At 30.7% G+C, this 23,159-nt stretch overlaps 2 protein-coding genes across 14 annotated transcripts in view; one reads left to right on the top strand and one right to left on the bottom strand.

The window, feature by feature from the left end:
• LOC134712165 (dedicator of cytokinesis protein 9-like) overlaps positions 1-12,169 on the top strand; it is a 69,181-nt gene extending 57,012 nt beyond the window's left edge. For 12 of the 13 annotated variants that reach the window (XM_063573425.1, XM_063573431.1, XM_063573424.1 and 9 more), the window contains 5 exons: positions 408-618; positions 1,345-1,535; positions 2,201-2,295; positions 3,184-3,322; positions 9,015-12,169. In XM_063573425.1, coding sequence (XP_063429495.1) covers positions 408-618; positions 1,345-1,535; positions 2,201-2,295; positions 3,184-3,322; positions 9,015-9,110 — 732 coding nt within the window. In that variant the 3' untranslated portion in view covers positions 9,111-12,169. Of the gene's footprint in view, positions 1-407; positions 619-1,344; positions 1,536-2,200; positions 2,296-3,183; positions 3,323-3,650; positions 3,667-9,014 lie in introns of all 13 variants that reach the window. The other variant, XM_063573429.1, reaches the window with a different exon arrangement.
• A 6,451-nt stretch (positions 12,170-18,620) lies between these two features.
• On the bottom strand, positions 18,621-22,274 carry LOC134710959 (uncharacterized). Its single transcript, XM_063571382.1, has 3 exons — positions 21,875-22,274; positions 20,291-20,416; positions 18,621-19,023 (listed from the first exon to the last, which is right to left on the bottom strand). The coding sequence occupies exons 1-3, from the start codon at positions 22,272-22,274 to the stop codon at positions 18,785-18,787; spliced, it is 765 nt and encodes a 254-aa protein (XP_063427452.1). The 3' UTR covers positions 18,621-18,784.
• Between the last annotated feature and the right edge of the window lie 885 nt (positions 22,275-23,159).

Here is a 23,159-nt window from a genome sequence, read left to right as displayed (position 1 = left end):
GGTCTTAGTAGTTGAACCACTGTATCTGCAGGCACTCCGACTTCCTAATTTCTTAAATATGCAAGTTTTAAAACTTATTGACATTTATTGTGTAAAACTGTTTATTTAAATAAAGAAAAACAAGTGATGTTTTACAATGTTTATATTTTACATTGGATGAACATAAACCAATGATTGATTTTGTCTGATTCAATTTTTCAACTTGGCAATGTAAGGGGAGATAACTTTAATAGTAAATTGTTTATAAATGAATGTTTATGAAATACCATTTTTGACGTGTAGCAGAAAAAAAATCAGTACATAAATATGCCATAATAAAAACCTATCTTCACATATAACTGAGTTTACATTTAAAATATGGACTGAAAATATTTTTTTTTTATTGTTGGCCTACGTTTTCTTGACAGGTTGATCCAAATCAATTAGATGGTAGATACTGTCACATACAAGTTACACATGTCACACCATACTTTGATGAGCGAGAACTTCAGAGACGACTTACAGATTACGAAAGGAATAATAATATTCGAAAATTTATGTTTGAAACACCATTTACAAAGGATGGCAAGGCGCATGGTGAAATTGATAAACAATATAAAAGAAGAACAGTATTAACAAGTATGTAAATATATAACAACTATGTACCATAGTCCTCTTCTACAGCTGAATATTTGGGTTGGGGTTTACTCATTGTTGAAGGCCTTACAGTTTCCTATAGTTACTAATTTCTGTGTCTCTTTTGGAGAGTTGTCTCATTGGTAATCTTACCACATTTTTATTAATATTCATGTAAGCATTTTTCACACTTTGATGAATTTTTGCATTGGTTGCATATCAACTTCCCGATAACCCAATGCTCATGGTGAAACCTATATGATTAGATATGATATTCAGGAATTCTTCAATGGTACACAAAACATGTTTATTTTGGAAAAGTTTTTGAAACAATACCTTTTTAAAAAAAAAACAATTGTATAACCTTTCAAGTCTTCATAAAAACCTTCACCCATTACCAATCAGAGAAGAGTTAGGAGAGTGAAAATTAGCTCTGCCAATTTATACTTTATCTTTTGCTTTAGGCATGTTCCTAATTCACTGTTTCAGAATCTAAAGCATCCTGGGTAATATTTTCAAAAGCGTACACCAAAACGTTGTGATAGGTTTATAATGTTCTAAACAATGGAAATCCATCCAATGACATTAAGTTATTTCCAATTTGTTATACAAACAATGAAATTACCCATAGTCCTTTAGATTTTGAAAAGGCGAATTATTGTATACTGAATATTTGTGAAAATTTAACCACCAGTTAGAGATTATTCTTTCAACTCTTTGTCCTTTCAGCAACCCATAGTTTTCCTTATGTTAAAAAGAGAATAGATATTATTGAAAGGAAAGATTTGGAACTAAGTCCCATTGAAGTAGCTATTGATCAAATGCAGACTAAAGTTGCAGAAATGAAGGAAGTAGTCAACATGTCACATCCAGACCTAAAAAGGCTACAGCTTAAGTTACAGGGCAGTGTCAGTGCACAGGTAAGAATGATGCATTGCCAACATGTCATCTCTAGACCGAAAAATAGTTATAGCTTAAGTTACAATCTACCAGTATATGTCATAAGCTTGGGACGGTTCAATGTAAAGATTTATTGTTCATGAAGAGGTTTGTTTTTCAGATATTGTGTTTCTCAGATATCATCAGCAATTGGTAAACTTTATGTGGTGTAAAGAATAATTGTCAGGTGAACATGTTTATGTGACAAGGTTCATATGACCTTGACCTCATTTTGTAATATTTGTAGTGGAACCTTATTCATTTCAGAGTGTACTATCTTTTATTCAGAAATTATAACAACCCTAAGATAGATAGATAATCAATATGATAAAAGAATTAGTTTTGAAAACTTTGGTAAAAAAAATGTCTGCCAAAGTAATCTTTTATCCCAGGTTCTTTTAAATTTATAAAGAATGTCCAAGAGAAGCTCGTTCCTCCAGGTTAGAACTTCTTAGTATCACTTTATATATGTATATGTAATTCACACATGCTATATAAGTTTGTATATTGTTAATATGTATATGCTCTCTGTAACAATTGTTTTAAGAGAATAAAGTAATCATTCATTCATTTATTTTAACTGTTGATTTTTTCTTCATTTTTTGATACCAGATAAATGTTGATTTAACAAAATATTATATTTTAGGTGAATGCAGGTCCTTTGGCATTTGCGGAAGCATTTATCAGTAAAGGGAAAAACTTTCCTGAAAGTAAAGTAGAATTGTTAAAGGAAGTGTTTAGGTAAATATATATATATACAGATTTATTACAATTATTCCTGCAAATATTTCATGGTCAGAGCTGATTCTCTGGGCTAATGTTGGACAAAAATAGGTCATGACTCTTGACATTCATTTGGTTTAATATTTTGTGAAAGATCATATCTCAATCACTGTGGGTATCATGTCAACTAGTGTATGGATGAATCTTGGAGTAAAGATCAGAATCCAACCACAAGTAGGTTAATGTGACATGCATTTTACATTGACTTTGTAAAAGAGGTTAACATGGTTGATTTATAGATTACCTGTTTTAATTTCAAATTGCCAAAATGCAAGTTTACAGTAAGGACTGATAGTTAATATATTGGCATACTTGAAGGCAATTTTAATTGATGCCAAATGATTTTTTTTTAATAATTACATTAGATGAATGTTTCATTGTAATAAGTTATTCTTATTGGCTAACTGCACATCGCATGTTATTCCTTAAGCAATTACATTACACAATAAAACTTATCATTCATGATAAGACAAGGTCCCACATTAAAGTGCACAGGTGAATTAAATAAAAAAATGATAAAATTCGTGTTTGTATGATCCTAGTCCAAAAAATGTAATTATAAGTATTGAATGCTTCTTTTTGTAACTTCATAGGGTTGTAAAAGCGTTGACCGTGTGCACATTTTTAGAATGAATCGCAGAATTGCTTCATACAAAATTTACTTCTGTCAATGCTTTAACATCCCAATAAAGTTACAAAAAGAAGCATTCAATTTTGAAATAAAATAATGATATGGTCAATTTATTTATGGTAGTTAGTTTCACAAAAAAGCATGTATAGAAAAGATCAATTTAACATTCAGTAGCACAATAATGATTGTATTTTTCCCAAATTTTACTTTTCCAGGGATTTTGTTTATGTATGTAATGATGCGGTAGATCTCAATGGAACATTGGTTACAACAGAACAGAAAGAATATCATGAATCATTAAATCAAGGCTTCCAAGATATAGTCTCTAAATTAAATGATATGTTTGGAGAAAAGGTAAGGTTGTTAACAGGTTTTTTATTGCACTCTCTTAGCTTAAGCTTTTAATCGTTAATGCGGATAAAGGGGTGCTCCTGAAATCATACTTTTTTTGGGTTTTATACATGAATTATTAAGTACTCAGGACTAAATTTTATGCAATTTTGCTTATCTTGAATATAAGCCAACATAATATTTCCATACTTGTATGAACGTAAAGCAGATTTATATCTTAAATTTTTGTAGTAATATGCTTTTTAAATGTATTTTATGTGTGTTCAATGAAGGGATTAACACTTTATTAGGTGTGTAGTATATAACATTGTCAATCATTTAATTATCGTAGCTTCAGACCAATTGAGGTAAGATGTGTGGAAAAAACTAATGTCACCAAATTATATTTAAGCACATTAATTTCTTCAGTTTGAATATACAATAAAGTAGATAGTCTTAACTAAACTAGTAGAATTGTGTATGCTGTTATTATTGTGCATATTTGAATACATAGACTTTGTGCAGAATACTTTTATGGCTTTTTTAAGGGTGAAATAATACAAATGATAAAGGTTTCCACTGTCAGAAAAGCAATCAAAAGATCTTGGGGTTTTCATTGATAAGTTATCGAAATACTTTATAATGTCCAGGAACACAATTGTCACCCTAATCTACTCATTATAGTCCCTAGTGTGGACAGTGTATTACTTGCATTAATTTTTTTCATACACCTTCACAATTTATTTCTCCACGTTTTATGCCTCAAATAGCAAGTAGGGGGGAGTAAAAAAAGAAGGGTAATGAATTTGAAAGTTGTAGTAATTCGGTTCCGTAGAAAAAAGGTTAAAAAAATATAGTGCATCTGAAGTTGCCTAACAGAATTTAAGACCATTTTAAAATATAATTGTCCATAATTTGAGTTGGAGTGGTTGACATTTTCCCTTATTTTGACATAATTTGTCCCAAAGGTAGTTCACCACACTGTGAAAATATAAATGAGAAAGTGCATGTGCAATCTTTCTAATTTTAATTACTGTTGAAAAGAAATGCCGTAGATAATAACTGTGATCTCAGGCTTATATGGATTCAATTGAGAAGTAATAAGCCTCAGAAATGTGATCTGGCTAAAGTAGATGCATTGATTGGCACATTGTGTGTATTTGTTTCTTTGTGCTGCCTTGATAAGTGAGACATAATGTTTGAATTATTTAATTTTATCAGTTATTGTATTATAATGATGTCGAGTGCAAAATGTTTGAGAATGAGAAAAGAGTTACAATAAGTTTGGAAGGTTCTAAAATTAGAGTAGACCATATAAGAAGGGGCATGTACTTCAATCATCATCAGAAAACCAGCATCAAATATTGTTCTCAAACCAGTCAGAAATGAAGTCTTGTATAAAATTATACCCTTTAAAATTTGTTTTGTCCTGAGACGATATGTTCTAGTCCTAGAAATGCCTGAAATATGTGCCTATGCTGTAAGAATTGATACTTATTTGTCTACAGAGAATACATTGAGGAAAAAAAGCAGTATTATCAAATACTACTTTAATATTTTGTGATTTTAATCCCAACAAAATTTGGTATAGAGGTTAAAATCACTTATCAACAAAAAGTTTGCCCTTCACATTAACAAAATTACTTTCTACAAACTATTTAGGGATTGTTTCGAGATTGCATTATAAGCAAAAATAACCCCAGCATGAAAATATGCATGTTTACAGTATTCTTAATCTTGAGACCCAGGTAAAACATTGTTTGGTTTGTTGCTGTGAATGTCTGTACTCTCAGTTTTCTGTTGCTAGAGTCATATGACAAAAGATTTATAAGGGATCTTGAATATAAACCTTATTATTAGGTTCATTTAAAAATAGTTATGTATAACATGTATAATAGACCTTTGGTGTTTGGTAAACAGTTTCATTGCTTTGGCGTACAGTATATACAGTTGACTCTCGTTATCTCGAAGTCAGCCGGACCAGAGAAATATTTCGAGATACACGTAGTTCGACTCAAACGAAAACCGGAAGTTTGACAGAACAAGGGACACAACTCTTGCTAAGCTTGGTAAAGCTAAAATAAATCCGGGTGAATATGGGAAGGGGATTGATATTCTGGTATCAGATCGATGTATTTGTATGTCATGGTCTTTCATTATTATAATAACATTATTTTTACTCATTTAATTGTTTCAGTTACAAATTTTTCATATGGCTTTTATCCGAGAGAGTAATTTCCAATCGATAGTTTCGTTATTCAGGTCGTTTATAGTTGACAAAACTGTTTATTCTCGGAAACAAGAGATTTTAGAAAATTTAGATTTCTCTTCATTTTGTTTTATCTCACTCTTTCTTTTTAAAAGAAAATACAACAAGATTAAAGACGCCGATTGAGTAGTTTTTAGGTGATCATCAACGGAAGTCATAATCCTTACTTTATACACACCCAAGCTCATTAGTGTAAATCACAATTAATTGTTTTGTAAACATTTTAAATACTTTTTTATGAACATTAACAATGTATCACTAATTATTTATAAAAAATCTATAAAAAAAATCTTAGGTAAACACTCGTGGAAATAGCATGTCATAAATCAATACAGTGGTCATTGACTGGAAATTTAATTACACGTGTATTGTCAGATTAACTCTTCAATCCATTTGAATGCCGGAGGTCATATTTTGACATATGTGTATTAGTTCGAGATAAATAATGAATTTTGAATGCTTTTGTTAACCTTGGGATTGTAAATTTAGTTCGACTCAACCGAAATTTCGACTCATCCAATTTCGACTCATCAGGAGGCGAATTACATACATTTATATGGAACAAAGTTCGGGACCACGTGAAAACTTCGACTCATCCGAAATTTCGAGTCAACCGAGTTCGAGACAACGAGAGTTAACTGTATATATATACTCACTATCATTCTTCTTTTACTTTTCTTTAAAAGTTTTCTGATTTGGTGTGTAGTAAGAAAAGTATGTATGGTTGGCCATTTATGTGTGGTTTGCTGTTGCATTAGCATCTGTGCATATCTGTAACAAGCAGAATATGAAGAAGGTTTTCCTCTTAGTCGTTCTTCCTTTAATCAATAGGTTTTTTAAAAAATAATATTTTCTTATTTGGTGATGTTATTATAAAGTACTTATTATATTAGAACATTGATACTTGTATACAGTTGCACTTTAATTAAAAGTATTTCAATCAAATGCAGTTTTTATTTGGCTTGGAAGTTAATGAGTTTTTAATTGCTGATTATAGGTGTAACACCACTAATTTTGGTCTTGTCCAAGACCATATAAGAAAATAGTACATATTTTAAAAAAAAATAGTTCCTATGCAGGGGTGCTACTTTCAAAATATGTAGAATATTGTATTAATTTTGGTATCAAATGAAAGCAGAATGACTGGGGATCATTGAAGAATGCTTGTTGTCTTACTACAAAAAACGTGTATTTTAATAATAAAAAAAAATGTATGAAATTTTACAATCAGAATATAGCTGGTCTGTTTCTCAGATCTGAAGTACCTGTTTTGGTACTTCCTAACTACCCGAAACCATTACTCTCTTGAATGCAATTAAAGGTATGTTATTTCTTTTTAGCACAAGACACCGTCAGGTGTTGCTTTGACATGCAATGATCGTCACTTATTTGAACATAAGACAAAAGAGCTGTAGCTGCTTAAAATTGAAGTCTTTACATAAAATGCAATGGGGCAATGAATTAGTGTTGTTCTTCCTATAGCTTTTGGCATTTAGATGCAATTGTTTAAATAGAATATGCAAGAAGTCCACAAAACTCAGATCAGGTTCAAATTTGGGTAGTGTCACTTTTACTTTTCTGCAGTTATGTCCCTTTATAACTTTTATTGATATGCAAATGGGGGCATCATCTGTGTCCCAAGGACTCATTCCCAATTTTTTTGTTAATTGTAAAAACATATGGACAGAAACGCCTTTTCTTTAATCTTTTTAGACTTTCTCTCCCATACATCACAGTATATTTTGAATACTTTTCACTAGCTTTACCATAATAAAAATATTTCTAAGGGTTCAATGATGGCTCAGTAATTCAGAAAAACAGTGAACAAAGTATGTTGTCAAATTGTGAACTTAACTATCTTTTAAGAATTTTATCCTAGGTGAAGGGACATTAAGGTTTATCTTTTTTCAGTCTGTATATCTGTCTGTACATCCATACATACTTACACATCCCTAAATTGGTTTTCATTCTTTAACTTTAGTTTGTCTCTACCAAATGATATGAAAACCTGTACACAATGCTTATATTCACTAAATACAGGTCAAGTTTTATTTTAATGACATTACCTTCACTGTTCTCAAATTAATTCAATTTATAAAATGGAAAATTGCACAATTTACCATATTTGTACTCTACTTTTCCCTTGCCTCAACCAAAAAATATGAAACTTAAAGGTGAAGTTTATGATAACCAAACAAAGTTTGAGTTTGGGTTGTGTCACTTTTACAAATCTTGAGCTATTCCATTACTGTTTGTTATTGAGAGCCATCAAACCTATGGTCAATCTCTAATGGCAACATACAGAAACACATGGCATCTTATTTTCAAAGTGAACAAAACGTCAGTAGGTTTGAATAGGTACATTGAACAAGCTATTATTTCAACTTGGAATTATTTTTAATTAATATGGAATTTGCATAATTACCTGTGCTTGAAATTTACCAAAAAATCCATGTATTCCATGTTTATTCTATATTATAATGTTTTGAGTGGTGAATCAAACTTTCCATACAATGTATTTTGTTTAGATAGTGTTGTATGCAGCACAGTACTCTTTATTGAAAATGGGCTATCTTTTTTGTAGTAAAAAGTGTTGTACACGGCACAGAACATTAATATACAAAACATGGAATTTATTAAAAATTTAAAGCACAAGAAATTATGCAAATTTCATAATTAAAAATAATTCCAAGTCGAAATATTAGCCTGGTATTGACTTCTGCACATTTATAAGCGGAGGCATCTGTTTCCCCATGACACATTATTCTTTTATTTAATTTGCATGGCATGGCATATTTGAAAAGTAATATAAAGAGCCTTATAGCAACAACAACAACAAAAAAACAATGAGTAAAGGCTTCTGACACCACAAGAAATGAATGTAGAATCTAATAGTTCTATTGCTTTTTTCCATAGTGAGTTATGAGATTTCAGATATCTGATGCATATTTGACCTCACATGATTCACAAGTTTGCAATAAGCTTCTTTCATCTATATATTTAGTTAGAACAACTATTTATTTATAAGGAACTATTGGTAATAAAAATGTACCTGTGTACGTGAACTAGATTTTTATTATTTGAATGAACAGTTGATAAATGGGCTCAACCAAGTTTAACCTATTTTTAATGTCTAATGGATTTTATGTTTACCAACAGAGGATTTTTGTAAGTGCTTAAGATTGTGAATTCACTTAGACGCATTGCAAACTGGAATGAAATTGAAACTGTTTTTAAACAAGTATAAATGATGGTTATTAATAAATTATCTTGACACTGGATTTTTAAAACATTTTTGAAATGTCCCATACATGTTATGCTATTGTCTAATATATTTTGATATTACTTTGCAGAAGACATTTGTTATTTCACAGAGTATCAAATATGGTTCCATTTTAGTTATACATAATATAAAATGATCTTAGATTTTGTTTGATATAATTTCAGATTTTAAAAATAGATGGCGGTGGTACATTGTCCAGACAAGGTTCACAGGCAGTGTTAAACATTAACTCATCAAGTGCAGGTGCTAGTTTAGCTTAATCTACAGGCATTGGTAGTCATGTTGTTATAATTACGAATCAAAATTAGTGGAACAATGGACTTTGTTCTGAGTCCTCAAACAGATAGAAAATGTGATTCCATTGTTTCTTAATAGCCAGTGTAACTTTGTGTGCTACCTCAGTTCTCAAGAAACATTTAGATATTTGTTAGACAAAGAGTTTTATATGAAGCTGTTGGCTTTAAATGTGTAATATTAACATTTATATTTAATAATTTTTGAGACATTTTATGTCATAATGTGTTATGTGTCAAAAAGCTAAGTACAAGAAGTGCCATGTTAACAGATGATCCACCTGTAATCATGTTTGCTATGGGTTATCTCCCCTTAATTATTAAGGGATTTATTACGGTCATTCACAGAATTCTTAAATTATTATTACTTTGTCTATTGCTTTGGATGTTAAGACATTTCAATAAACAATATGATTTGAAAATGAGCTCTCTAGTTATATACCTTGTTTTAACTAGCTGAATACTTTCTAATAACATTTTTTTTTATTCTGTTAAGATATTAGGGGGTTTTCATGTTGGTGATGTTTCATTTAGGAAATAAAATTAATTAACATAACATAAGGAATATGTAAGAAACAAGAAGTGTTTTTGTGAAAGTTTATGGAAGGGTCCGATTATAAAGGAAGTAAGTATTGAAAATATTACAGAGTAATTTAAAATCTATACCCCATATACTTGTGTTGATAACCAAAACAAAAAAAAATATATAATTATATATATAACTATATGTTTATTGCAAAATTCTATTTCCTGTTTTGAATAATCTTTGTTATCATTAGAGTGCTTCATTGCCTTATAAATTGAATGTCATAAGAGATGATAAATAACTAAAATATTTGTATATCCACTTATATGTGACGTTTGAAGCAAGTTACATTTATACAAATGTCTAATCTAGTTGTGATTGAACATTCTTGGATAAAAGAAAACTTCTTCAGTGACAGATATAGCTTGATAACTTCCTCTGGTTGCCTTTTTTGTTCTATGCATAATATGTTACCAACCAAACCGGTTTGATGTTTTTGTTTGTATAAGCTATTCTGTGATAAGTAATCCCCCTTTTTTATTTCAGTTTATGCACACAATTTACTTAGAATCAGGATATGATTAAAATATGCATTAATTTCTTTTTATGTAAATAATAGTTGAAATTATGAGGCATTATCTTGACTTAATGAAATTGATTTATGTTGTCTTGTTTGTACAAAAAATCATCTTGTATTGATTTTGTTTTTCATACATTCAAATGTAAATTTTAATCATTTTGTTTCAGTTTGCTGTGCCAATATCACAAGTAGATATATTACAAATCACAGACTTTTCATGATTGTATACTTAAATTAATTTTAAGATTCCCTCTTTTAAAATTACATTTAGTTTGCCCATGATATCTAAGCTGCCCATGGTATCTAAGTTTCTGATTTATCCAATGAAATGACATGATAAATATTGTGGCAAATTATAATTTAACTAATGTTCTTTGCTACAAAAAATATTTAGATAAAAAATCTATTGATATGAACAATGATAACTTTAATTCCCATGTTACAACCACTCATTTCAACACATTATATTTTGGATGTTTAAGTATTTTAAATTGATGGCTGCATGATGAATTATCATTGTAAACCTGAATTCTTGAAATGATTTTTTGTAGCAAAGAACATTAGTTTAATTATAATTGAAGAAGGAATCTCTGACATTCAATATAGCTACAAGTGTTCAGAAAATAGATTTGCAGATGTTTTGGAAACTTCGTTAAAAACTACTTGGCTGATTTGTCCATACAATCTTGATTGAGAATTCCAGTTGTATATAAGATATAGGCTCCGTTTTATCATTTTCTCTCATTAAAACTATAAGAAAAAAGTATTTAAGTATTAAACATTATATATAGCAAGATATAATCAGTTTTGACAAGAATATACTGAGGATTATTTTGGAATTCTCTTGGTATATATTTAAAGGGTTTATTCAATATAACTACATGTAAATGTTTATGCATCTACTAACAAAACTATCATAGGGCAGAACAATTATAGTAAAAATGTACCTTGATAGCAGATAATACTTTATATAAGATAAATATTTAAGCAGTTTGACTAATTATTTTGATGTTGCAATTTTCTGAACAGAGAGATACGTACTTTTGTATGTGCTGGTGTCTTAGCTGAAAGATGTCTTTAATGCATTTTTTTTTTATAATTTTCTCAAAAGTTTCTCAACAAAACCAACAAAGTTTGTGGTAGTTGTATAGATGATTGTTTTTCAATATATAAAGTCTGCAAATTCAGAATCAAGTTATGCATTTATTTAAACAAATGAAGAATTAGTAAAGGACAAATTAGTTGATTTTCTTCTTAGGATAAGTTATATGCTGATCAACTCATGCACATGTTGTTTTTGTCACTAGTTAATATTTAATTGATCTAAATCAAGTATGCTTATCATGATGTATTAACCCCTGTTGTTGTTTAAAGTATGCTATTGGTATAGATGTTGTATGCTGAGATGTGTGAAGATGTACATTTGAGGTAATTTAGAAAGGGTAAAACATATTCTTATAAAGAAGACATAATGTCATGGATATATATGGAGTTCATAAACTTTTGTTAAAAATTCCTTTATTCATGAAGACTTTTCATATGGGTGGAAATTTATAAGACAAAAAGTTCAAATTCAACAAGATAATAGAAAAGACATATATTCTGAAATAGATATTTCATTTCAAAGTAATGCTATACTTCAGGTCAGTTTTTGAATGTACATTTCTACATATAAACAAGACTATGTTTAGTATTAGACAGAATGATTAAATGTATAATGCGTAATTTGTTATGTATAAATGATGGCTATATTGTATGCCAGTGTTCAAAGGATATCTATATTTACATGTGCTTTATATGTACACTATATTTGTGTGAGTTAGTGTGTGTGTACACTATAATTTATGCCTAAATAGATCTGAATATAATATTAAATTTGTTATTATTTGTTATAAAATGCAATAAATATTATAACCACTAGTACTTTGTATTCATTGTAGGAATAATGATTGAGATTGATTGACTGTTTGTTTAGTCCTATAATCTGGCGAAATGTGCATTTGTTTGTTTGTTCCTCCATCTGTCCCTCTTTCCAACTCGAAGTCCAATCAACTTAAAGCATATAGTCCAGTCGAAATGTGAAACAATTGCTCAGAAGGTGGTAAAAGCATGAAACTTTGCAGAGTGTTAGTTGGGTTCATTACTAACATTTATAGCTATGGACCCAATTCAGAAAATCAAAATGGCGGCTCTGGGCGGCCATTTTGAAATCATGTCCAAAAAGTCAATAAAAATTATTAGGAAAAATATGAAAAATATGTTACTTCACTAATGTTGATAAACTTTCGTATTTCTTATGACAAAGAATATAAACTGAGGACTATTGAAGTATTTAGTGGCCATCTTGAAAGGTGGCCATTTTGGAAACGTAAATGTGCAATATCTTATTATTCGCTATCCTAAATTGTTTTTTGAATTAATACTAAGTTTTATATGCATTTACAACTAGTTTTGCTAATCATTTATTAATGACGGTTGCTTTTCATATAAGATATATTCACCAAGTGCTCAAATAAGGTATGCTTATGTTAACATATAAATGCATTTAAAGAAATACGTAAATTCTTTTAATTGCAGTTTTGTATGTAGGGCTTAGGTAATTTTTTACCATTAAAAACATCTGTATATAAAATATGAGCACTGTATGTTGAACAGGACAAATAGGTAGGTATCAAAATCACTAGAGTTGACCAAATCTAATAAATAAATAAAGAATTACGCAACGGGAAGAGAGGACACGTGATGATTTACAATGCCAAGCAAATACAAAAAGAGCAGACATAGACATTTGAGCTGGTAATCAGTCATTTTTTGTAAGCATACAACTGTTCAATGTTGATGAAGGCCATACAATGGGAGAATCAGAAGGCAAAAGGTACTAATTCTGTCAAAGCAAATCTTAATATATATAGTCAGGAAAAACAAAATGAGTCAAGGATTGAAAAACCCAGTAGAATAACCAGCCACAGTTGTGATGAATCAACAAGAACAATGATTGCAGATATTTCTTTATTTCTTTGTGATGAGGTATCTGACTATCATCATGAAGCATCAACAATTGTGATTGACAATAGAGTATGTGACTGTCACTTGAACTACTAACCATTGTTCTTTTAGACAGATACAGTGCTGAAGATTAATATTTCAGGAGCCGATCTCATGCTAAATGTGTGTTAAAACTGCACAACAAGTCAATAAGACAGAATTTGAGACACAGAAAGAAAGTCAAAAATCTATTATCCATTGTAATTGGGCTTGCCAAAATAATAGAAAACAGTGACGGCTCACAGTCTGAAACAGATATTGTTTTGATATTTGAAATTGATGATATGGAAAAATGGTACAGTAAACGTCCTTAGTAAATATTAGTTGTCATGGAAGGGATGATTAATACAACATTTATGAAAAATTGAATACTAGCTACCATAGATGATATGCAAGCACACACGAAAGGTTGCGTCTTTCTCTGGATTCTCAATGAATATGTTCGGGAAGTTCTGAAACAGGCCATGTCTTTTACAAAATGTTTAAGTCGTGATGGGGAATGCCTCTTCATAGTCAAAGTAACTAGAATAGTTTGAAGGGTTAGGCTTGCTACTTTAGAAAGGTTTACAGGGACATTCATTGTAGGCTTCAAAATGAATCCGTTCCACAATCTTTGAGACATCTTACTCTCTATCAGAGGACTGATCAGTTGCAGTTGCATCCCTTCGATGACGAGTTGCACAATTGAACTATTATAGCTGAGAAATGGTGAGTGTTGTCTTCCACTCATCGATATTACTGGATTGTGTCTCGATGGTTGGCCATCCTGTATCATTCATACTAAGGAACATTGTATGCTTGTAGATATCCTTTGTTAGTTACATTCCTATTTTGTTAGATGCGTTGCATCAGTCCTTTCTTCCATGATAACTACAAGTTGTTCCAGGCGTTTATTGTACAATTAAGCGTGATCTGCAAGCTTGGAGATTGGTACAATACCTCTTCCTGACCGTGTGTCGTCAATCTATTTTATTATTTTGAAAAGCACAACTCCAAGGATAAAAGATTCTTGGCTTTCTTTCTATGTCTTTTATTCTGCCTATTTGCCATGTCAAGTTTTATCAATCATTAAGCAGGATACTGGTGATTTGACATCTCCAGCTCTTACTTTGGCTAAGGAAATATGTCTTGTAGTACAGGTGCACAGTCATGTCCCATTTTTGTCGATTTTTAAATTTCGAAGTATCATGGAGATCTTCAGATACATCACCACAGAAAAAAATACATTGCAGTCATTGTTTGTGTTGATTCAGTATCACTTAACAGTGTCTAGTTACTTCTTGTTTTCTTTCAACTGGCAATTTATCTTCAACATCAGAAGTATGTTTTCCCTTTTACTGATGAAATATTTTGAGATCTGAAAATTTGTTTGACAGGAATTGTGCCGTCTGGAATGCTTCTGCAGTTCCATAAACCTCATTCAACTGTTTCAAATTGAGCGGAAGAAAAACAAATTCAAGACCCAACATTGTTGTATGCCTGCATCAAAAAGAGTGATTGCCAGCTCAAAAGTCTATGTCTGTTCTGTTTGGTTCTGCTTGCCATTGCATGCAAACCCTCACATGTCCGTTTCACATATTCCTTCTAGTCTAAACGCTCATTATTTTCTTCTGATATCTAGCTCCAGTGTTTTGAAAATCTAAAATTTTGATATTTTCCAACAACAACGTTCAGTCATAACTTATTTTATTTTCTTAATATCTGTTTTACAAAGTTACTTAGGCAAACGTGTAAGTAACAGTTAGAAATTCTTATACTGATATCTTTATTTTGTAAACATGTGCATGCCTTATCTGACCATTTTATAAATATCTAATGCATATTAGTAAAAAAAAGTGTGAATGCAAACAGAGAATAAATAAGATTAGCGAATAATGTCATATTGCAACGCCATCATTCTAAATGGCTACCAAAAAATATATACATATGAAGTCCTCAGATGACAGTCCTTGTCATCTGGGATGAATATACCATATGACTTTATAATAACTTCCTGCAGCAAGCGCTTAACTGATAAGTCAAAGTGAACACGGTTACTAAGTAAATGCAAATGTGTAAAGGCAGTATTACGTATGTAAATGTGAAGGACAATGTAGTAGAACATGATAGACAGAGTGAGGTTTGACAAATCATGTACATTTCATTTTTGTTAAATATAATTGAGAACATTTGAGCAGTTGGTCTTCCTATAACATTAATTACTTGTATGATATGAAATTCGTTATGTCTGCAATCAAGGTTTTTGAAAGTTGTTTCAAATGAACAATATGACAACAAAACAAATTATCCTGTAATCAGCCAACTATACAAATATTTTCTTGCTTTATTTATACTTGTAAAATAAAATCCTCCTGTTATTCTATGTTGAACAAGCGGTGGCAGGAATATTGCTTTTAGAGTAATAGTTCACTTTATGATCTTCTTCGTGGTCGCGTTTTTACTATGTCGATTACTTTTGAACATTAGAGACATGTACATTGTCGGAAAATATAATTTTAATAAAGAAATTTGTACCCTCTACGAAACAGAAGAAAAAATCGGGGAAGAGGGAGGGGGTTCATAGGCTCGCTTTTCGTCCTGTTTATATAGCTCAAACAAATACATTTGTATATCTTCGATATTGTTTTTTTTTTAATTTTCATCGAAGAATGACCTTTTTTTGGCTTAAAAAACAAAGATTTTTCAAGATGGCCGCCATTCAATATGGGTAATTTTTCCAAAAACTTTGTTCAACAAGACAATTGGAATCAGCACTGTTATTATATTACCCAGGTTTCATGTCAATATCTTCTCTAATATTTTTTTTAGAATTTTTTTATAAATCTATAGAGATCAAACGGCCGCCATTTTAAAATGGCCTCCTCTTCCGCAAATTTTGACTTTCAGAGTGGGGTCCATAGCTTAAAATGTTGTCCATGACATATACTACCACTATTCCAAATTTCATGCTTTTACCACAATCTGAGCAATTTTGTCAAAAATCTGCACAAATCGACTGGACTAATAGTACAAATGTTCCCTATGACATGAATTTTCTAATTTTAATGTCAAAATAGAGTTTTCAGGCAAATTTCTTAAGTACTATTGTTTTACTTCCAGTGTCATGTTTACACACTAATGACTTGCATTGTTTATATAGGCGTATAGCCATGTTCCAAAAAAATGAGGTCCCTTTGACATAGATTTTATGCTTCCTTGACTGAAAGGTTTTGTGAACTATAAAACCTGGTCTAATCCACCATTTTGTACATAAGAAAATACCTGTACCAAGTCAGGAACATGACAGTTGTTTTCCATCTGTATGATGTGTTTGAGCTTTCGATTTTTCCCTTCGATTAGGGACTTTCCTTTTTGGATTTTCCTTTGAGGTAGTTACATTTGTTATTTAATTTCTGTACTTTGTTTCAGTTCTTGTCACGCTAAAGTTAAGTTTCCCTTTGATAACTTTTGTTATCATTTACAGATACATGTTTAAGATTTAACAGGCTCACTAAATTTCTAGTCATTGTCAACCTCTACAGTCGGATCATTTGAGACATCTGGTGAACATTCACATATCCCAGTATTTCTAGATCATGTATACTTTGTTAAAAGCTTCTATTAATGTCTATTCAGCTGAGATATCTAGTAAATACTTACCTGTACATTTTGCTTCAGTCTGAATTTCTTGTCAACATTTACATCCAATGCATGTTAAATCAATCTTTTTCTCTTATTCTAACATGGTTTATCTTTTTTTCTGACCTGGTGATTATCTTTATTTAATCAACGTGTGGGTCTTCATTGGTCAAAATTCGTTCATGACGCACAGTTTTCTTGCATTCCCCTGAATTTCTTATTGTGACGTCATGACAAATGCAATCTTGCCCGATGACGTCACGTAAAGAGAACACATCTCTTTGCAGATCATTCGATAAGATGAATTGACCTTGTCTGCATATCGTTTAAAAAACATCAGAGAAACAGATTCCACCATCAAATCTTGTGCAAAACGATACTTATCAACTCTCGACAGTTAAATTTTAATATATTTGAATTGCTTGCCCAGCTTGCGTTTTAATTCGAAAAATTAATTGTCTCAAATTGACAGATATAGTATTACAGTCGAGGCCTAAAGAGATCACTCCAGCTTTAATGTCTGATCAATTTCACTTCAATCTATATCATCTAGATCAATGTTTATCTCAAACTAGATATCTTGTTAATATTTATAACCGTATGGCGTCACCTCATCCTAGATAGTTTAATATCCACATATACATATTTATTTCATTCTAGTCTAGATATCCTGTTAATATCTACGTATACAGGTTATTTAATCCTAAAACATTTTGTGTGGTTCTTAAATGATTGATCACTATAAAATCCGTTCTTTAAGGCCTTGTATACTGACTCAAAATCAGTAAAAATAACATGCAAAAAACAAAAATCATAAATATACCACTTGTGATTTATGTTCTTTGTATCAAAGTCATAGTGAGGCCATCAAGATGAACAAAGTTAACAGCTTGCTAAGTAATATCAAATTATAAATTTAATGTAACGAATTCCGGCATGAATTGCCCGACAATCTTTTTCAACACAATTTCTTCATAGAAACAAGTGTAGATACATAAATGAAGGTAACAGTAGCATACCACTGTTCAATAGTCATAAACCGATTAATGGTCCGTTATTTAATAAAACGTCATGCTAAAAAAATCAGTGAATAAGTAATAAAACAGAAACTATCAATGATTGACACCAAAATTGAAAGATGACAAAAACATAACTATATTTTTATTGTCATAAAGCAAATACATAAAATCAGTACAGAAATAATAAAAACAATAAATATTTAAAATATAAACATAACAAAGCTAGAGGTACAAAAGTTGCTAGCCTTGAGCTATAATTTATTTTTATAAATGAACATTAAATGAACATCGATTGCAAAAATGATCAAAGCATTAAAAAATGTTTCTTTATATAGACATCTTCTAACGATTTTAGGGAAGAACATATGCACATCCTTAAATGTCAGTTAGTTCAATAACAGAGGTTAAAAATACAATAAAACATATACATTCTAAACCTGTACAAAAGATAACGCAAATACTAGTACATGCACAATAATCTTAAATTAAATTATTGTTTACAAGTCATATGAACAAATAGCCTATGAAATTTATGTTATCACAGGTTTTTACTCTGAATCATCTGTTAACATATACATGTTAAAATATTCTTAATTTTACTGCCGCCACAGGAGCAATTATCAAGGTAAATAAACTCATCATAGATACCAGGACTAAATTAACAATACAGTTATTTTCACGAATAAAGTTCATGATTTTCACATTGGGACTTTATAGTTCAGAATCAATGTAATATCCTTTTTAGCAATAATAACCGTTATTCTTGTCATTTCGTGGCTCTCATTTGTAAGTATAAGTCTTCATACGGACAGATTATTAACATCAGTGCATAAATGTCTTCACACGAGAAACTTCAAATGTTAAATTCAAATAAGTTCATGTCTCTTTCATATACTATTTCATTGTTTTTGCTTTGTTCAACACGTCTTGTATACACTTTGAAATTGTTTTGAGATACAGCTATTTCTATTTCTGTTCGAGTTTCCTTCCTTGGTTTTGAAAACGGTAACAATATAATTCCTGACAGAATAAATAAAGAAAACGCAAAAATGTATACAATGTCTCCATTTCCAGACACTTTCTGTAAAAATGCTGAAAATGATAAGGAAACTTAAATATTTAACTCTTTTATAACTAACTTATTATTTAACCTAATATAATCCTAGTACCTTTGATAACCATTTACACCACTGGGTCGATGCCACTGTTGCTGGACGTTTCGTCCCTGATGGTATCACCAGCCCAGTAGTCAGCACTTCTGTGTTGACATAAATATCAATTATATGGTCATTTTATAAATTTCCTGTTAACAAAACTTTGAATGTTTCCAAAAACTACTCTCAGGAGTAGATTTCCTTAGCCGTATTTGGCGCAACTTTTTGGAATTTTGGATCGGCAATGCTCTTTAACTTTATATTTGTTTGGCTTTTTAACTGTTTTGATCTGAGCGTCACTGATGAGTATTATGTAGACGAAACGCACGTTTTGCGTATTAGATTATAATCCTGGTACCTTTGATAACTATACATCCCCTCCAATTTGGGACTTTTATACTGTATCATGTCTTAGCTCCAATCTGCATATTTTTAATCATTCCAGTATTAAGCAATCATAGATTCTTTTTGAAACACAAATTCTAAAAGTGTGTGTATAATGGTATATTTTTCATATTTCTTATACGGCTGTGTGAAACTTATCATCTGGTGCGTATTTGATATTATATCACAGACACCTCAAGACATATTATCTTTCTAATGACTATATACTTTTAACATAAGATAATGCATGTACCAAGTCAGGAATATGACAGTCGTTATCCATTCGTTTGATGAGTTTGAGCTTTTGATTTCGCCATTTGATTAGGGACTTTCCGTTTTGAATATTTATCGGAAATCGGTAATTTTGTTTATTTACGTTTGACTTGTGGATGTTTTATAGTCATTAGGTAAATACATTAAGATTGAAAATGTTTGAAATTTATAAAAAAAAAAAATAGAATGTCTTGTAACCTGGTGACTGTAAATAACTATCTCAAATTCTAATCAAACGTAAAAAAATCTAAATGCATGGTTTATCTGACCATATTCAATCTGAAAGTATATGTGACAAACAATAAATATTTCATGAACATACATGTGAAAGAAAGAAAAAGAAGGAGCAGATAGAAAATTAAAGGTTTCTTTGATAATTCAGTATTTAATTCTCTACATAAGGAGATGCTTGTACCATGTCAGGAATATAAAAGTTGTTTTCCATTCGTTTTTAGTGTTTGAGCTTTTGATTTTGCAATTTGATAAGGGACTTTCCGTTTTGGATTTCCTTGGAGTTTGTTATTTTTGTTATTTAACATTTTACTAACCTGCAATTGGGGTTCCTATAAGACCACCGACACCTTGCATCGATAATGCCAAGCTTAATCCTCTTCCATAATATTTTAGCTCAAGTAAATTTTTCAAACACAAGTTGAAGCCAATTAACGACCCTCCTGTAAAGAGAACGTAACTTTTTAAAGGGGCACTAGCTACGATATATATAAAAAAATAAAGTATGATTTTTTTTAGATCAATCATTAATCAAATTGGAATAATGAAATAATAATTTGCTTTTAGCAATTAATTTCCTTTAATTTTGTTGAAATAAGCGATTAAACATAATTTTTGACTGATTCGCTTGCAAGTGAAAACGTCATCATCATTCTAACCGGTATTCATGTGAACTTCAAGTTAACCCCTAGCTAGAGATTGACAACGCATGCATTGTACGTGTACTGGTTATTTAAATAAAAAGAATGTCAACAATGAAAGTGAAACTACGGTTAATCATTTGATTACTAATTCGATGCACATAAAATCATTCTTATATGGTTAAAAACAATTAGAAACATCTATTTTTAATCTATAAAATAAAATCAAACAGACCTATAAAAATGCAATTGCACGTGTTGTTTTAATCTATTCGTATCTTTATTTTTGTTTACATCGCTTATATGGTCATCTGAGGTCAAATCGATAGTTAATTAGATGGCGTCTGGACTAAAATACACACGAAACGAACCTATATATGATCTACCCCATGCTCTGTAAACTGTTTATTTTAGACTTTTGATAGTTTGGATAAATGTTTTACATTGTTATAAACCAAATATGTGAATTTGAGTCAAATCGGTTACAATGAATTTGACAGCTAGTGCCCCTTTAAGAGTGTCGAGTGAATGAAATCAAGAAATATATAGAGAAAATGAAGAGAATGAAGCTTGGAAATCTATGTATCGTTGCATGTTGTATGCTTTTGTGATTCATATCTACTCTTTTGAAATCAAAACACGACTATACGGTTTCATTATTTTTCTTTTCTTTGTATTTACATCACAAATTTTATCGATCATTGCCAAAACCAATTTGCCCAACTTGTATTGTTTAAAATAACCTTAGTACATCAGCCGGCACGAGTTTTTATTTCTATCGTTCTTATAATGAACAACAGTTTCAACGTATATTGTCATTATAGAGTACGGCTTTACAGGTATCATACATGGCTGGTGTTATTCTTTAATGAATGATTTTTTGTATTATCTGAATTAATTAAGAAAATGTGAGGACTGAAATTAGAGCTTGAATACGATAAGGGATTTTGTCCATCATTGAACGATGTATAAAGCCCTGTGAATGTTTAATCTTTTGTTGTTGTTGTTGTTGTTGTTGTGTGAACTCAATGACGTTTAACCAAATCATTTATTAGTATTACATTCCATTCAGTTTGACGAGCATGTGTATGTATATTTAATTACTTACTTTATCAGATGTTCGATTTACTATAATCTACAGACATATTAAAATATATAAACACCAATGTTATGACGTTTAGCTTAGTTAATAGTTTAATACATAAGATGTTTGTGGTTTCTTCGTATACAATGATTTCGTGAAGATCAAATAAAACTTACCTTGAAAGAAACCGTTTAACAAACCAAAAATGATGAAATGGTAAAGTTTAGTGGAAAACGGCACTATTAACAGGGTTAATCCAACAGCAAAAAGGAAGATAATCCACAGCTTTGTAATGTGTAAAGGGAGTTTGTAGGACAGGAATCCAAACGTAAGTCGTCCCATAATCTGCAGCACTCCACTAATACTAAATACCAAAGATATGTCATCCATGCCTATTCCAATGGAGATTCCTGTCTCTGGGAGAAACCCAATTGCAACGTAAAATCCAGCGATGAACAGAACATTCGATATCATGAACATTATAAAGCTTTGTCTCTTGATAAACGAAATGTCAATCTGTGTTTTGTGACTGGTCTCAACGCCTGTTTTTGATTCTAAAACAACAATTAAATGCATTTTGAAATGATTTTGGAAATATAAATGATGGCATTCATTTCTATTTCGTCTTTAGTAGTTGAAGTGGTCGGTCTTTGACTATTAGATAAAGAAAATAAGAGATTTGATAAAAAGGAGATCCCATTCACAAAAGTGATAAACGATGAAATCGATATTTATCTAAATATAATTCTTGGTTTTGAGGTAGGATATTTCTTTTCAGGCCATAGATTAAGTTGAAACAAGATTTTACTGGTTTTTTTATAGTCATAGTTATGATACACGAAAACTTACATTGTGACATCCCCGACTGCGACATTTTATTTTTCCACGAAAACACCACAACTACAGTAGAGGAGAAGGACCTGAGTTTACAACCGGTTTTTGTTCGGTTTCTGCTGCTCAATCTTTTGATTAATGTGTAGCGTTTTGTGTGATGTTGTTTGTCTATAGTCGGTTAGTTTGTTTTATAATGTCCCAAATGACGAACACACACGCATACATCTCCTGATTGACACAAGCAAGAGAGGCAAACTATGATAACTCGGTGCATAGTTTCCGGCTTTTACAATCCTGTGTACACTGCATTACAAACGAGCTCATACGTGAAACTCATGAATCTCATGTGAAACTCATATGAATTTCACATGAAAATCACATAATTTTGTTAACGTAAAATTCACATGATTTTTTAAAATAAAGTTATTCAAACAACACCTAAATTTTCAAATCTAAGTAAAATCATGAAAAATTCCGATTTTGTTGTTGTTGAAAAGTTCACGTGAAATTCATGTGCGAATCAGGTGAATCTCAATTCACGTGAAATTCACATGAAAATTTTCACATGAGTTGCATGTATAAGCTCGTTTGAGGTTAATCTCATGTGAATTTCATGTGAGATTCATG

Source organism: Mytilus trossulus, chromosome 3 (genome assembly GCF_036588685.1).
Source record: "Mytilus trossulus isolate FHL-02 chromosome 3, PNRI_Mtr1.1.1.hap1, whole genome shotgun sequence".
NCBI classification, from domain to species: domain Eukaryota; kingdom Metazoa; phylum Mollusca; class Bivalvia; order Mytilida; family Mytilidae; genus Mytilus; species Mytilus trossulus.
The sequence above is the reverse complement of the archived record's forward strand: the minus strand, read 5'-3'. Positions and strand labels throughout refer to the sequence as shown.

What these genes read in the sequence shown, in the direction of transcription:
- LOC134710959 (XM_063571382.1), bottom strand. Translation starts at nt 22,274, where the DNA reads ATGCATTTAATTGTTGTTTTAGAATCAAAAACAGGCGTTGAGACCAGT. An exon ending in GTTAAACGGTTTCTTTCAAG is followed by an intron (nt 20,417 to 21,874) that starts GTAAGTTTTATT and finishes TTCTCTTTACAG; the next exon opens with GAGGGTCGTTAATTGGCTTC. An exon ending in TATAGGAACCCCAATTGCAG is followed by an intron (nt 19,024 to 20,290) that starts GTTAGTAAAATG and finishes TATCATTTTCAG; the next exon opens with CATTTTTACAGAAAGTGTCT.